The sequence below is a fragment of the Vanacampus margaritifer genome, chromosome 4, assembly GCF_051991255.1.
Source record: "Vanacampus margaritifer isolate UIUO_Vmar chromosome 4, RoL_Vmar_1.0, whole genome shotgun sequence".
NCBI classification, from domain to species: Eukaryota; Metazoa; Chordata; class Actinopteri; order Syngnathiformes; family Syngnathidae; genus Vanacampus; species Vanacampus margaritifer.
This window is the reverse complement of record NC_135435.1, coordinates 20550780-20566271: the sequence shown is the minus strand read 5'-3', so window position 1 is coordinate 20566271 and position 15492 is coordinate 20550780. Positions and strand designations below refer to the sequence as shown.

The 15492-nt window shown below is 38.9% G+C and overlaps 1 protein-coding gene and 1 long non-coding RNA gene across 5 annotated transcripts; one reads left to right on the top strand and one right to left on the bottom strand.

Moving 5' to 3' along the window:
• Nucleotides 1-307: 307 nt before the first annotated feature.
• On the bottom strand, nucleotides 308-13919 carry LOC144050529 (AN1-type zinc finger protein 3-like). Of its 4 annotated transcripts, none has more exons than XM_077563869.1 (6): nucleotides 13778-13919; nucleotides 10800-10840; nucleotides 9849-10043; nucleotides 7541-7606; nucleotides 4718-4942; nucleotides 308-2066 (listed from the first exon to the last, which is right to left on the bottom strand). In XM_077563869.1, the coding sequence occupies exons 1-6, from the start codon at nucleotides 13858-13860 to the stop codon at nucleotides 1912-1914; spliced, it is 765 nt and encodes a 254-aa protein (XP_077419995.1). In that variant the 5' UTR covers nucleotides 13861-13919; the 3' UTR covers nucleotides 308-1911. The 4 variants fall into 4 exon arrangements, with proteins under 4 accessions (XP_077419995.1, XP_077419997.1, XP_077419999.1 ...); XM_077563871.1 differs by having other exon boundaries at nucleotides 7541-7603; XM_077563873.1 differs by lacking the exon at nucleotides 13778-13919 and adding an exon at nucleotides 13479-13604.
• Nucleotides 13754-14570, top strand: LOC144050530 (uncharacterized). The gene is made up of 2 exons (XR_013293864.1): nucleotides 13754-13895; nucleotides 14011-14570. It is a non-coding gene; the product is annotated as an uncharacterized LOC144050530 (long non-coding RNA).
• The last annotated feature ends 922 nt before the right edge of the window (nucleotides 14571-15492 follow it).

Below are 15492 nucleotides of genomic sequence, written 5' to 3'. Positions count from 1 at the left end.
TCGCATGACTAGTTAACTCACAAATTTTATATCTGTTTTAAATGTACAATATGTTTTTATTATTTTTATTTAAATCTAGGTTTTCGTACTCTTGTTAACAAAAGTAGAAAAAAAATGTTTACCTAATAGAAATTGTTAAAATGAATTTTTGACATCTATAGCCGTCAATGGCAGTTTATTAATATTAAAGGACTTCCAGTTCTGCCCCTTGCTGAAATATCAAATATTGTTACAAGCACGCAAAATACCACGGTCTCCAACACTATAGACTCCAATATAGTACAAATCAATTAAGTAGTCCAAGAGACACTTTGTCTGATCTTGATTTATTCTCATTAAAAGGGGAAAAAAGCAGGAGGAAAGCAAAATTTAAGTCATGGAAAGAAAAATATATATAACAATTTTGTAATATTTTTCAAATCCCCCAAATACCATATTATAAACAAACAAAAACTCTACACTTAGGTGTAAGTCAACTTGAAAAAGCAAAAAAAAAAAAAAGGTTTAATAAGTTTTCTCCATGGTACACAATATTCAATAAATTTTTGTTCAAATCTTCTTAAGTCAACATTACAATTGTTTCTTTTTTTAACAGGAGGATTTATTATTCGCTGCGCCTCATCTAGTAAGAGGGAGGGAGAGGCAGCAGAGAGCAAAAAGGGAAACAATTATCAGGGTATTGTCAACGTGATTAGCTGGAAATCAAAACACTGGCCAATGTCCAGAACTGCTTAAGTACCTGAAGGTGGAAGAATGAAAAACCCAATAACCCTGTGCTAGTGAAGACCTTTAAAAATAAGTATAACCAAAACAAATGCTCTGAACCACCACCAACACCTCGAAAAGAAGAACCGCCAAGTCGAAACAGCTCAGCTTTAGTAGCGCAAAATCAAACGGCAATGTGTGTATTTACAAAAGTGTCAAAACGCTGGAAGAGGATGTACAATGCAGGCTGTCAAGAAACACACCAACGTAAACCCGTGTGTGTAATAGACATGATGGGTAGGTTTTTACTTTAAAGGAGTTAAAAACAAATAAAATAAAATAAAATGATGGGGTAGGGAAATTATTATTGCTGTCCAATGAAAAGCATGCATCATCAATTATTCTGATGTTCCCTCCTTTTTTGCCACACAAAAATGATGCATGATTTTTATTGGACAACAACATATGTTAAGTCTTGGTCAGTCCAAAAAAAAAAAAATCCAAAGATGACTTAGATAACTAGTTCAGTTTTCCCCTCGGCATTTGAGTCAAACTCAAGAGTTGAAGATTGGATGTCTTTGACAAAAATCCTGTGTGAAAAAGAAAAAAAGAGGGAGGAGCTTGGAGGAAAGAAGCTTCCATATCCTGAGGTGGATAATGACCAGGTTGATAACGATTAGAGGTGGCTAAGACACTGAGTCCCGTGGTTGCATGTCTTGCTTCGGTCAAAGAAGCCGTTGTGAATGACTTCTTGTTGAGGTAACGAGACTTAAAAACTCTCATTGTCCTCTTTATCATCATATTTTCTTTTCTTTGAGGTATCGTCATCAACTGGCTTCCTGGACAAACATTTGTATCAAGCGTGCTTGTCCTCTTAATGCTTTTGCTCATTTGTTAGTCCACTCACACGTGTGAAGTCGGGCAGGAAGAAAAAAAAAAGGGGGGGGGGAAGAATTGGAAAGTCCCAAAGTCCTTTTGCTCTCTCTTGTTCTCGTTTGTGAACTGGGGGTTGTGTTTAGTAGCAGGGATACAATCAAGCTGACAGAAGCACAAAAAGTCTGGGATGAGTGTGGATAAATGGGATTTAAAGAGAGCGAGCATCCTTTTAAATGGATAGGCTGTACAAAAAAAAAAAAAAAGAAGAAGAAGAAATCCCTGCTAGGGCTTTTGTGTAGAGATTCTCTCTTGGGGGGGGGGGGGGGGCGCTCAGGAGCACTCCTCTCCGATGCGCTGGCAGGAGCGGCCCACCTTGCGGTCCAGCTTGACCATTTTGAGGACGGCTTCTTGGCGCCCGCTGCCCAGGTGATCAAACAGACAGTCGTGTTGCTCCGGGAGCCGATGGAGCATACAGAAGACATAACCTGCACATGGGAGGAGGAACACGGTTGAGATCATTTGTACAAGTGGTACTGACAAGATTCATGAAACAAACGCCTTGTTGCGAATTTGGCTACTCAGCATCATTGCTAGACAACAGCATGTTCTGGAAAAAAAAAATTGGAAAACTGAACAGTGCAGCATTCAAATGTTTTGAGAAGGTCAAATTAAGTTCGCCAGAGATACATTTGAGGGTTTCGACCAATTAAATGACCCGCTGATTATTATGGAGGACCAAAAACTGCCAAAATTAAAAATAAATAAATAAATGCAAAAAAATATATATTAAATAAATAAATATTATTTTCACTTTTATTCATTTAGTCACTTATTTATTTTTTCGTTTTGGTCCTCCATTGGACCCTCAAACATCGGCAAAAATACAATTTTGTAATCAGCAATCTGTATTTTTTCTACCAAAAATCGGTATCAGCATCGGCCTAAAAAATAGATATCAATATCGGTTGGGCCCTAGTACATTATGTTAAAAGAAACTAGTGACTGTTGGTCAGTCACTCATGAAAACGACCTGTTGAGCACATTGCACATTGCATGCTTCAAAGGTTCTTCTTGTATCCTAAAAATTTCCGTTGGACAAACCTGATGACTCATCATTTTTCTCTTTTCAGTCTATAAATATACAGGCTGTAGAACTTGTAGCCACTGTTGGGAGTCTTGCCACGCATAACACATCTTATTAGTTGTCATCTTCTTTAAATCCATTCATTAATACACATAATAACACTGCTGGCATTCAATGAGCAGTGATTAAAAAGCCCAGTTTGACAGCTGCTTGATATGCAATTAAAAACACTGTGATTGCACAGCGCACCAATGGAGTGGAAGGGAGAACATTATGCAACATTAAAAGCCTCTCAAATGGAATGAATGTGGAATATTTCACCTCGCCAAAAGACAACAAAATTAATGCAAACACTGTAATGCTTTGCATCAAAACATTATCATTTATAAAGTAGTTCACCGGAACCTTTAACGTTCCTAATCTCACGTGTGAATGTATCAACTTTCACAAAGTGAACAGAAGTACCAGCGGAACCATTAGCAAAGCAATTACCTCGATGGTCAGAAATCACTCTAATTGCATCTTTTCAAAGTAAACAACAGACTATTAGGGATGGATGTACCACGCACACACAAAAAAAGTCAGTCAATTTGCAATTAAAAAATGACTCCGGGGGTTTAAACAGATGGTCTTTAAAGCAGTTGAAGCACTGTGACATTTTAAGTACGTTCATTTGTAAGCAAACAAGATGATTAGCAAGCACGGCTATTGGTTTCAATTGCATTAGTATTCCTTTTAATTGGCTTATGTTTTACTGTATGTTCAAAGTGAAACATTAAGGCCATCTCCACCCCCGGGTCACGGATGGGTGAGCGATACCAGCCTTATTTCAAGATATTGAATATTTGTGTAAGCTGCTTATGCCAGAAACCGATAACTAAAGGCAAAAAAATAATAAAAAAATCCATCTCGCCAATTAGTTATCACAATTGAATGAAGGGTGTGTCAAATGGCTCTCAAACCAACATGTCACATGTTGTAAATAAGTTCCCTTATGCAGTATGAAAAATGATCTTGCGATTAGCATTGCATTAGACTAACATGACGCTCTACAATATTGTTTGCCTCTACATTTTCTCCACAACATTTGCTTGTATTTTGTTTTCAACTCTAGTTTGACTTGATTTAAACTTTAATATACAGACGCTCCCCTACTTACGAACATTCATTCGAGTTGCGAACAACGGTACATACGAACATTTCTGCGCGTACAGTATGTCGAAAAATGTTCGGAAAGAGATGCTGTAAGTTAGATTTTGTATTGCGCGTAGTGCTTCTTTCCGCCGCTAATACCGACGATTGGCGCTGTGAGAGCTCATTGGAGGCTGAGCAACGTGTCGAGGAGGAGGAGGAAGAAACGCCGGTCCCCATGAAGCAGGAAATAACTTTTGAAGCCGATTCCAGCGACGACGAAGAATCTCTCATGATATAAAATCCTCCTCTTCCTCCTCCTCCATCATCTCCTTAAGCAGCGAGTACATCTTCCAAAAGTAAGTTAAACTTCATTTTATTTATCTTATTACGTACCTGTACATACTGTGTGTGTGTCTCGCTCTCTCTCTCTACCATACGTAGTACAGTACAGTACAGTACGTATTCTCTCCATTTTATTAAGTTTTTTTCAGTACAAACCAATGCAGGTTACTTGTACAAGCCTTAAACATACTTATATAAACCTTCAATATACTTATATAGGCTTTAAACATAAATTATAATACAAAATATAGCACTGAAGCAACTTACGAACAAATTCACCTTACGAACGATCGTCCGGAACGTAACTCGTTCGTAAGGTGGGGAGCGTCTGTATGTGCCATTTATTAGTCCAAATAGAGTTTGGGCAGTATGCAGGCAAGTATGTGGCCAGATCTTTAATTTAGTTCTGCTCTTAGTCTAATGCTGAGACAGCTTTCTGGCAAAAGAGGTGCTGTAAAATCTGTAACATTATTTGTGTTTAAAACTGTAAATTCAAACTAGTAGCTTTCAGCATGTCAACTGAAGAGGATAAAGTGAATATTCTAAATGTGTGCTCATGCGCTTGTGTTGTCGTACCGCAGCGACAGGAGCCCAGCTCTTGTTGCACCAGCTCCAGTTTGGTTTGGCAGCGATGGCAACGCTTGCGGCTCCGCTGTTTGGGGCCGCCGCGGGATGACGCGGAGGGTGATGATGACGACGCAGAACAAGATGACAATAACGACGATGATGACTCCTCAGCCCCCGGCACTTCACCCACTCTCGCTCGCTTCTCGGGAGAACTGTCGCTTTCTGACTCGGAGGCTGCAGACACATAAAGAACATAAATAAAGGGATAAAAGAGGTACAAACCTTTTTTTTTTTTTTTTTTTTTACAATTATTGAAATGACAAAAATGAACATGTTCCATCATGATTATACACAATATGACATCTATAGTTATAATAACAAAAATCTATATATTTTTTTATACTAAAAAAAATACAAAAAATGCTTTACAAAATGATTTATACTTCATCAAATAGTAGTATCAGTTTTTAGACACCATTCCTCAACTAATTACCTCCATTTAAATAAATACACACACAAAAATCATTATGTACCGTAACCACATGCATCTCTACTGAGCAGACGGTTTTAAGAGAAAGTGCATGCAGCACAGTGTATTCCAAAGTAAAAGCTGCTTAACATTTCACCATTGATCCAAAAAGAATTGCATTTTGAGAGTGTCTTAACGGAGGATAGAAACAGAATCTCAGCGAGGAGTTGAACAGCTTTAGGAGGGGATTTATTCCATGCAGGACAAACAAATTTGTGACAATATGATTTGGAAAAATATTGTCCCAAAGCCATTACACACTTTTGCTTTTAACTCATTCACTGCCATTGACGCCTATAAACGCCAAAAATTTCATTTTAACTATTTGTATTAGTTTAACATTTTCTCCCCACTTTTGTTAACGAGAGTATGAAAACCTAGACATTTTATTTTTAATAATCCTTTTTTTTTTTTTCAAGTAAAGAGCATTAAAAATTAGGGGCGTCAGTGGACTACATTTTTTAATTGTAATTAATCGCATGACTTCAATAATTAACTCACAATTAATCACAAATTTTATATCCGTTTTAAATGTCAAATATTTTTTTCTTTAGGTTTTCATACTCTTGTTAACAAAAGTGGGGAAAAAATGTTAAACTAATACAAATAGTTAAAATTAATTTTTTTACGTCTATAGCCGTCAATGCCAGTAAATGAGTTAACATACCCTGGAAAAATGTGTTAAATTTTTCATGAAAACAAAAGAAAATATTTATTTTTCTTCATTGCTATCTTGTTTGTGCTATTCTAAAATACCTTACAAATTCATTTAAAATAAAGTAAATGGGTTTTGCCTGATCACTCATCTTACATAGTATTCTGAAATGTTATGTAAACTTATGAGCACAACTGTAAACCTCCTAAATTGAGTGTAGTATGAGATATAATGCCCAAAACAACGCTCTCTTGCACATTAGTGTCCGAGTCAAAAGAGCTTGAGAGGACACAGGAACAGCATGTACCTGCAGCCAGTTTAACCGGTCAGCACGACTTTTCTCATCAATCCTGGAGACTTTTCCTCTGGCCGGGGCCGAATGCAGATCAGCGCTCAATAAATCTCCGGGAACTAGGCCAAGCTGAGCTGCCAGATTCTACCGCTCCGCACCATCAATATGAGTGTGTGAACATATTCGAGCGCACCAGTGAGTGTGTGCACGTGCGTGTGTGTGTGTGTGCATGTTGTTAGCACATGACCGCTTTCCTCCCAGGCTTTCTTTCATCTATCCTGGCAAAACTCTGTGGCAAATTGAAAGCAACTCAAACTCATATGGAGTACAAGAAAAGGACAATGAAGTTTTAAAATACAGCATTTTAATCCCCAATGTTAAATATTTATAAAGAAGGCTTAAAAAGTTTGTAACAATAATAAATAATGGTCTGTGTCTGGGCTTCCACTACAGTAGAGAAAAGCAATTTCCTGTCAAATCAAAAGTTGACCTCCACTCAACAACTACGTATAATAAGATTCCACCATTATTAAATTGGGCATTCTAGTAGGTGAGCCATGGTTGACATAGCAATGAAGTCACATGTATATATAAAAAAATCCACGTGTCATACATTGTAGGGGTGTGAATTGCCTAGTACCTGCAGATTCGATTCGTATCCCGATTCATAGGTCACGATTCGATAACGATTAATCCCGATACAAATCTATAAATTGATTATTGCAATTTTTTTAAACTCAAATTTAGAAAATACTCATCAGTAAACTTGTACATGTACACTGTAAGATTTGTATGAAAATCAATGTATTTATCTGCAAATTCAGGCTTATAACTGAGCCACTGCATCGTTTCGTGTTTGAACAGCACTGAAATAAAATATTAAGGCTTAATGTTCCATTAATATAACATTCTTCCATGCTTAATGTGTGAATCCTAACCCTAAGTAAGATGTTTTGTTGAATATTTCCATAAAAAAATGATGTTAAAAATTTGATTCGGCCGCATATCGAATCGATTCGAGAATTGCGCGCTGTAATATCGCGATATATTGCCAAATCGATTTTTTCTAACACCCCTAATACATTGTATGCATCACATGATTTACAGGTAAAAAGCAAAATAAAAGGGAATTCAGACAAGTCTAATGTTTCTGCCGTCACTTATAGCAGATCATTTGATCATTCTAGAACATTTTAAGGTGAATTTGCTATAGTTTGATGCCAAAACTTAGCATAATGCTACATACACAACTGTTCTCATCAACAATACTGTTGCCTATAAAGTCTGCAAAACTCCCAAAGTCCATTGCTTAAAATGCAGCGGGGTGAGATGTTTTGCAGTCTAGCAGAGACGTACCTGATTCAAAGGAGCGTTTTGTAGGAGTGGTGAGTGAGCTGAAGGCTGTGTCTGTGCTGCATACTTCTGCAACAGAGATGCAGTTCAATAAGACAGGGAAGAGATGCGTGACAATGACTAAATGGTGTTTACTGCCATATAGGGTTCATTCTCACCGACAGACTTTAATAGTGTATTGAATTTTCTTGTAAAAGGCATCAGAATCATAAATAATTCAACAATAAATACTATAAATATCGAGGAGAGCAGAAAGGATACTTCGGCAACATGCTAAAATAAAATGCGTAATATTGACAAGAGGACAGAAAGAATAGATACTAACATATACTGAATATTTATTGTGGCAGGTGAGGCCCAGACGCAATGCAAAAAGGCCAAAAACTGGTTAAAGCTTAAAGGTCCCATAGTACGAAAATGCACTTTAGTGGGGTTTTCCATCAACAATATGCATCCCTGGCCTGTCTACAATCCAACCATGCATGAAAAAAAAGTCAGTCCGCGACTTCTTTAGCTTTGTCCTCCTTTATAAAATGTGTGCTTCAAACGGGCAGATTAAACTTCCATGACTTAGTGACGTCAAAAAGACACAGAGGTGCACTCGACCCAGCCCCCTCGAGTTAGTGGCACCACCTCTGGTAAAGGTTTGTCACGCCCACTAGAATTCAAGAAACTGGCTGCGCCTTTCTTTTTCTCTCCCTGCTCGCAAATGCTCCGTGGAGAGGGGAAACATTGATCAGAAAAAAGTGGTTGCTTCCTTCGTCCCAAGTCTTTGAGAAGACACCATTTCTTAAAGGACTGTTTTGTTAGTGACAGCCTGTTCAGAGCTGGATTTGCAACACGTTTAAACATAATAGATCGGTCCCAACAGTGTGACACGACTGCAAACGGGAAAGATGTAAGCTTTACATTTTTCATTTAGCCTTCCTTCCTTCCTTTCTATTCTTTCTAATAAGAGATTTGCACCTTCTACCATATTACTGGTGTATTTTTAGTGCCTAAAGTGGGAGCTACATTTGTCGTGTGGAGGTTGTTTGGTTACAAGAGGTCAGATATGATCAAGCAGATGTTGGTTGGATAAATGAAGCGGTTGTGTATTGTTCTGTCAAGATACAATCCGCGGTGGTTAATTTGCCGTGACTGGCAACTCGCCACCTAGTTGACGTGACTTTGTAATGCTAACCGGCCGCTAAGTGGTCTTGACGAGACGGCTTGCACGTTGCGACCGCGCAGTTGCCTAAATGTGCACATTTTTGTTATTCATAACTGCTTGTAAATGTCTACAAGCATTCATGGCAAATCGGATACATTCACGGCAAAATAACTTTCGCGGGAAATTTGCTGGTATGGCATAATAACCATTACCTAAACAACGCCACAACATAGTCTCTGTAGTAACGTTATGCTTTTTGGATAGACTTTTAATAAGCATTAATGCACCTTACCAGAAAAAGTACCTATGAGGTGTTTTCAGTAACTTGCTTAACTCATTTGCTCCCAAAAACTTAAATATGTTCCGTTTTAAATATTACCATGCTTCCAAAGACGTTTTTATGCGTTTATGGGGGGGGGTTGGCTTTGATGCAGCCTCTAAACTGAAGAGAATGGTTGAAGCTATGGTAATTATTACAAAAACGGCCAGCAGGTGGCAGCAGAGTAAAAGAGATAACTAGGGCCATGTTGCAAAAAGCTCTTTCCCCACTGTTTTAAACAGATTTGTGAATAATGATGAAATTTAGCAATATACTCTTGCTAATTGCTGCAAAACGGAAACAGATAGAAATATACTTATTTCCTGATTAAAGAAGAGACTCTAATCTTTCTTTTGGCATGTTTTTATAGCAATAGAACACAATATTCTGTGGGCCTTGCAAAATCAGTCAAAATCCAGTTAAACAGCCGGGAGCGAAGGGGGTTTCTTCAGTGAAAATGGTGTAAATGACTACAAGTACCTGGTAGTATAACAAGGACGTAGGGTAGAGTGGAAATATTTACTGCTTCACATGTCTTTTTTTTTTTGTCATCTCATCCTGGATGGGCCTTAGCGAAATAACCTTGCCACCGTACAGCGGTGACGGATGCCCTGGCAATCGCACGTGTCCTCTTTAAGCCCTCACACTGAATAGATAACCCTGAGCTTTCATCTACACTATCAGAGCCATGGAGGACAAATATAGTCTGGACAACTGCGGCTTTATCTAGCTGTCTTCTACAAAACAAAACAAAATCCCTGAAAAAAAAGATATTAATTTATATGTGGTCATGATCATTTTTATGCACAATATACACCATTATCCATCTATTAACTTACCGTCCTGAGCAGGTAGAGAGGTCACTGCTGCATCTCCTGGCAAAGGATCATCTGAGGTGTCTGACATGGCTATGAAGGACTGACTGATGCCTTTATTTGTTTCACTGCAGAATACGTCTGCTTGACTGCTACTGCTGCTACTGCTGGGGCTTGAAGAGGCTTTTGAGGCACCGTCTGGCTGTTTCTTCTGAATGTCTTTGGGAGAGAAAAAGCTTTATGTTAAAGTCAATGTCAATATAAAGAGCCCCTGGCGTCCTCATCAGAATCGCTTGGTCATTATGAGAATGTAGCAGAACAATTAATTAAGTCTTATTATAAGTGCTTAAAAAAAAACATTTTTTATGTGTTTATTGTCTACAAGAAGTTATTTCATAAAATTATAGTAACTGCATTTGTAGAATATGAAATAAGCACAAAAATGTCCCCATTTTTATATCTACTTTAGCGGGCTGACATTTTGCCTACTGAAAATGGCATCACAGTGCCAAAGCTTGCATACATCACATGACCAAACCCAGAGAAGGGAGCCATGACGTGTTTAGATTTTATTGTAAAGAAAAGTTTTGACTGATCAACAGGGGTTTTTAATGTCTAAATAGCAAAAAGTCAGACAGTGTAAAAATCATCAGCAAATTCAACAGTCATTCATTTTCAAGAAAATTTCAATTTACTTTTAAGTTTTCTGAATGGGTTAATTTAGTACCTCTCACCATGTTGGAAGAAAAAGGTAGCAAGAACAGTATCTGTGGAGCAGTTGTCAGGAGAAATAATGCCAAGTAGTGGTGGGAGACAGCTTAGGTACACAACATTTCTCCCCAAAATAGCACATTCAGCTACTTTCTTTTAAACAGTAGCCAGACTAACTGAAGGGTAAACACAGTTTGGGATAACAGTAAAACTTATTCACAGCAGCGAAGTCTAACCTGAAGATAGAACAAAAGAACAACCAACCTGCAAAACATTTGGAGCACAGATTCATTGTTTTGCTGGACCTAGGAAAAAGAGCAAAAGTTTTCACTAAAATGTCACTTGTTCAATTTTTTTTTCATATGATAACATCAGGTTGACATGCAAGGGAGAAGACTATCTTCAGGTTTTCAACCATAATCCAAAATCCCAGGCTGAGAATTACTTATTTGGGAACCCTGCACAGACAAAAACATCATTACTTTGACCCTAGAAGCGGATTCATCCCTGTCTGCACTTCAGTAGAAAATGTCTTACTGTTTGTTAACCCTCTCGGTTCTTTGATGGAAAGTCTGGGTCGCTGAAGCTTTGCCGATTTCAGCGACAACACAGACACAACAGTTGATTCTGGCTGTCCACTGAGAGATAACTCATTTCTTGTCCAGCCTCCCTCCTTACCATCAGTGCACCAAGCGTGACGGTCAGTCACATTCTATTATTCGGAGCACACCTTTGTATCCGTTTCTGAAGAAGGGGTCAGTTGCGGCAAACCTGAGGTCTTTCTGTCATGCTTGTGATTGATATGACACAGAATGGAAGTCTGGGTGGAGATTGGAGAAGCAACCTTATCATTGGGACCACAATATTGAAAAAAGTAAAAACTGCATTATTTTTTCTAGTATGACAAAACACTTTTTGTTGACAATGATACTAAGCTAGAATGGATAGCAAAGATCATGGGATCATTAGCACAAAACCACAAGTCAACTGATAAAAGTCAAACATAACTGATTCTGGTGCAGAACAATTTAAAAATCCACCAGTTAAGTCACACAAAATGTCTGAACTTGAACCGTTGTCATGGTGGACCTGGCATTTGATCTTCATCTTGACTTTTTGTGTACAATGAACCCCTGCTATGCTGCCGCATATAGCAAGGAATGTACAATTGGCGCCCACCCAAAATAGTTTATCCTGCCTATAAAAGACACAAGATGACAACAAAGCACTATTTTCTATTAGACAATGTTGTGGCCTGGGAAAAAAATGGAACTGCTCCTCTCACTTCAACATATTGCCTTGGCCCCAAGATAATACGAGTTGGCACAAAAGCAATCAAGTTACATCCTTGTTACAAAAAAATAAAACCCAGATTCAGATACCAAAGCTACATATTCATTAAATTGTGTACACTAGCTTTTCTGCAACACTCCTAGCAAATAAATGCATACATTGTCCAGCTAAAAATAAAAACTACTTTACTGGTGGAGGTAATCAAATGAGATTCATCACAGTGGGAGGATAAGAAACATAAGCAGGAAGGTAACGACAACGTGCTTGTTTAGACAAAGGAAGTTGGAGCACAGCACGACCCATCAGTCCCATAGGTGGTCCACCGCTGCTACTAATGAAAATGATCGGAAGAGACAAGACGGCAAGATCTACCACCTCATGGAGTCTGTCTGAAAGACATCCCTAGCGAGCAAAAAGCTTTGGATGGGTGGAGCTTGTTCCGATGGAACTGCATTTAATAGCCACAAACAAATGAGCGGTTAAATTCACTCCCGTTTGAGAAGGACTGTACTAGTCTAGAGTAAAAAGTTACAAAGGTTTAACTTTGTTAACAAATGGCGACATATGGCAACATAGTCTTATGGCTTTGATAATGACTTTACTTATTAAAGCAAAACCATGAAGCTTTCGGTTTTCATTGATTATGGCGGCACCATAAGGACAATAGCGGTAGTGTTTTTCCTTTAGGAAGACCACATTTCCCATGAGGACCAGCACATAGTGTTTGTCGTCTTTGAGCTCATGCCAGGCCAATGTCGATCCTTTACTGTCCTTTGTACCGGATATCCTCCCTTTTTCTTTTTTCTTTTTTTGTCTCCTCAAGACAAAACTTTTTGGTTGTTTTGCAGCTTCTGCAATGACAGCCGCAATCACACACGTAGAGGTTCGAATCGACTTCTGTCTTTGTAACAAATGGAGAAAGGGGGATGTGACGTATGATGTAAAGCAGTCCATATTTGTATTTTTTTTTATGTGGCAGGGTTCCTACAACCCTCCTCAAAGTTGCTTAGTGCCAGCAAAAGCGATAGAGGCCCCCTCATGACAAACGTGTAGCTGTAAGACGATATTTCATCAGAAGTCTTATGAAAATATTTGTTGTCGGTTGAAAATTTCCTTTGTATTGCTTCGGCTTTACGGCGCGTACCCTCTTCGCAGCCATTCTTTTAGATAAATGCATCAAGTCTCTGTATTTGTTTCTCCGATATTTGCATTAATTTCGATTAATGCAACCAACCACCGCTGTAGGTGTATGTTAATATGATATGCAATTAACTTAGCAACATTAAAATCCAATTTCAGTTTTTTTATGCAATTGTTCCGTCTTTCTCCCTTTGAAAACGTGCTTATGAACTATGTACATGTCTCTTGAGTCAATAATGGACTTTGTAAATGTGTGTGAAATTGCCACTGTCAAGTCAACACATTCACAATAGGATACAATGTAGTCTATTATTGGTGAAACAAAAAGACAAATAGTGTACAGTTATGTGTCTTAACACAATATGTACTGCATACAAAACTAAACGTGTACATGGCCCATTCAAACACTTCCAAATGTTAGGATGCCGCACTTCCGCGGTGCAGGAAGACAAAACAGTCGGTGAAAGAGGGGGGTTATAACAATAACATGCCTAGAGAAACAACCCTTACCCCAAAGTTTGTTTGTCCGTGTATTTGCACTTATACTACACTGTGTTACGAATCCTCTCACACCTGTGACACGAGCTGGATTATCCATCTTGGTCTCTCGGTGGGAAGTGAACGAGGCCAGCTGGGGTTAGCTCGCAGCTAATGCTACAAAACAATGGGGAAGGGAGGGGAGGAGGGGGCTCATAACAAGCTCATCCCCGCTTGAGCTGCTAGTGCTAATGGCTAAACGGCTAAGCTAACCGTCGACTGTGAAGCTAAAGAGACACAAACAAGATGTTCAAAGAGGTTCCCGGTCTTACCCCCAGAAGCCGCATGGACAGCGCGGCGGCACGACGTTGACGTTACTCGGGGGCTTGCTGCCCTCGCTCCCGGTGTCCCCCATGTCGGTCTTCCGTGTTGAAGCTCTCCGTGTAGCAGGTGAATCCGGGGATGGAGCGAGGGCCTTTCAATTCGTCTATAGATCCCTCCCGTCTGGTTCCGTTCAAAACGCGATGGCCCGACGAGTAATCCCCTTTTTTTCAAATTTCCACAGGAGTGGAGCAGTTTGCCGACACGAGCGGCCACAAAGTCCAGTAGATTAAAACAGCCTTAAACGAGAGTAAAACATGGGAGCCGTCAAAGCCGATGACGGACGGAACCACCGGGGATTCCTGGGCCGATCAGCTGGAGAGCAGAACAAACCACTGACACAAAGATGGGGGGGTCCCGGCAAACGGGGCAGCAAGATGTTCTACGGGTGGCATTATTCTGGACAGTGAAGCTGGACGTTTACTCACTAATTAAATCATGTCAACATTGTATACATTAAAATGCCGAATGATAAATAATTGTCTGAGGGAGCTCCTGTGTTACAATCGACATGGTAGGTTCCATGAAAAACTCATAACTAGGAAGCTCACGTTGTAAAAGTATTTTCTAGTTCAGAATCAGATCACCATTTCTACTTTGTTTCATTGTTCGTGTCGACAACTGTATTATTATATATTATTATGCCAATTTTCAATGTTCTACACCTTTCACATTTATCCACCGATTCAAACCATTCTCACTTACAATAGAATAGAATTTTTCCAATAAAATTCCCCAAATGAATTACCTCCTTCTTTCACATTTCTTGACTACTTCAAACAATTACAATTCAAGAATATTCCGCTAGCTCTGGACATTTTAGGAACTATTTATCACATTAACAAAATCCCCAAATTTTCACAATGAAAATCCTAATTTAAGAGATGTTTTGCAAATTTGACTCCTTCCATTTTTCCAATCCAAATCCATTCTGCATTTCAACAATTCAATTTACAGGATTTCACACAAATTCGCAGCATTCAGGGCACTTCAGCTTTTGAGTATTTATATGCCATTTCGGAAATTGCATTGTGTAGTTAAGAAATATGTTCATATGTACTGTACCGTGTGCTTCTTAGGAAAGCAATGCAAATTAATCAACGACATCTTACAGTTGTGTCTACAACATTAACTTATGTGCTTGTCGATGTGGGTCAGTCACAATGACACAGCCTAAATTATTACACCAACTTACTGTACTGTACTCTCTTTTTCATTCTAGAGTCCCAATAGACACTGTATACAGTCACACCCAACCACACTGGATATGTATCACGACCCTTGCCCTATCCTGTTCTGCCTAGTAGCCACCATCCTGTCCTTTTGGTTAGTCGTTATGACACTTCCTCATATGGTGTACCTTCCTTCACAGATAAGAACATTTATCCTATGTAATGTTAAAGTAGCTCTATACCATTCAATGCTGTAGCACTCCCCCCCCACCCCCGCCCCCCCCCCTGCTCTCTCTCTTCCCTCAGTCTGTCCCCTCATGAACCTTGTTCTTTCCGGCTGCTTTTCCAATAAATATCACAATATAAACAACCAAGGGGGCATATTTCAAACTCCCCTGTTGCACAGAAAAACTGTTCTAGGATAATAAAAAAAAGACATACAGACTCACCAGAACAGAACAATAAATAAATAAAAAAGGTGATTTAAAACGTGA

Bases quoted from the DNA above. Each gene is read 5' to 3' on its own strand.
- LOC144050529 (XM_077563869.1), bottom strand. From the start codon at position 13,860: ATGGGGGACACCGGGAGCGAGGGCAGCAAGCCCCCGAGTAACGTCAAC. The intron at 10,841-13,777 runs GTAAGACCGGGA...TCTTTTTCCTAG, and splicing joins TGTCCATGCGGCTTCTGGGG to GTCCAGCAAAACAATGAATC. The intron at 7,607-9,848 runs GTAAGTTAATAG...TCTCTGTTGCAG, and splicing joins CTCTCTACCTGCTCAGGACG to AAGTATGCAGCACAGACACA.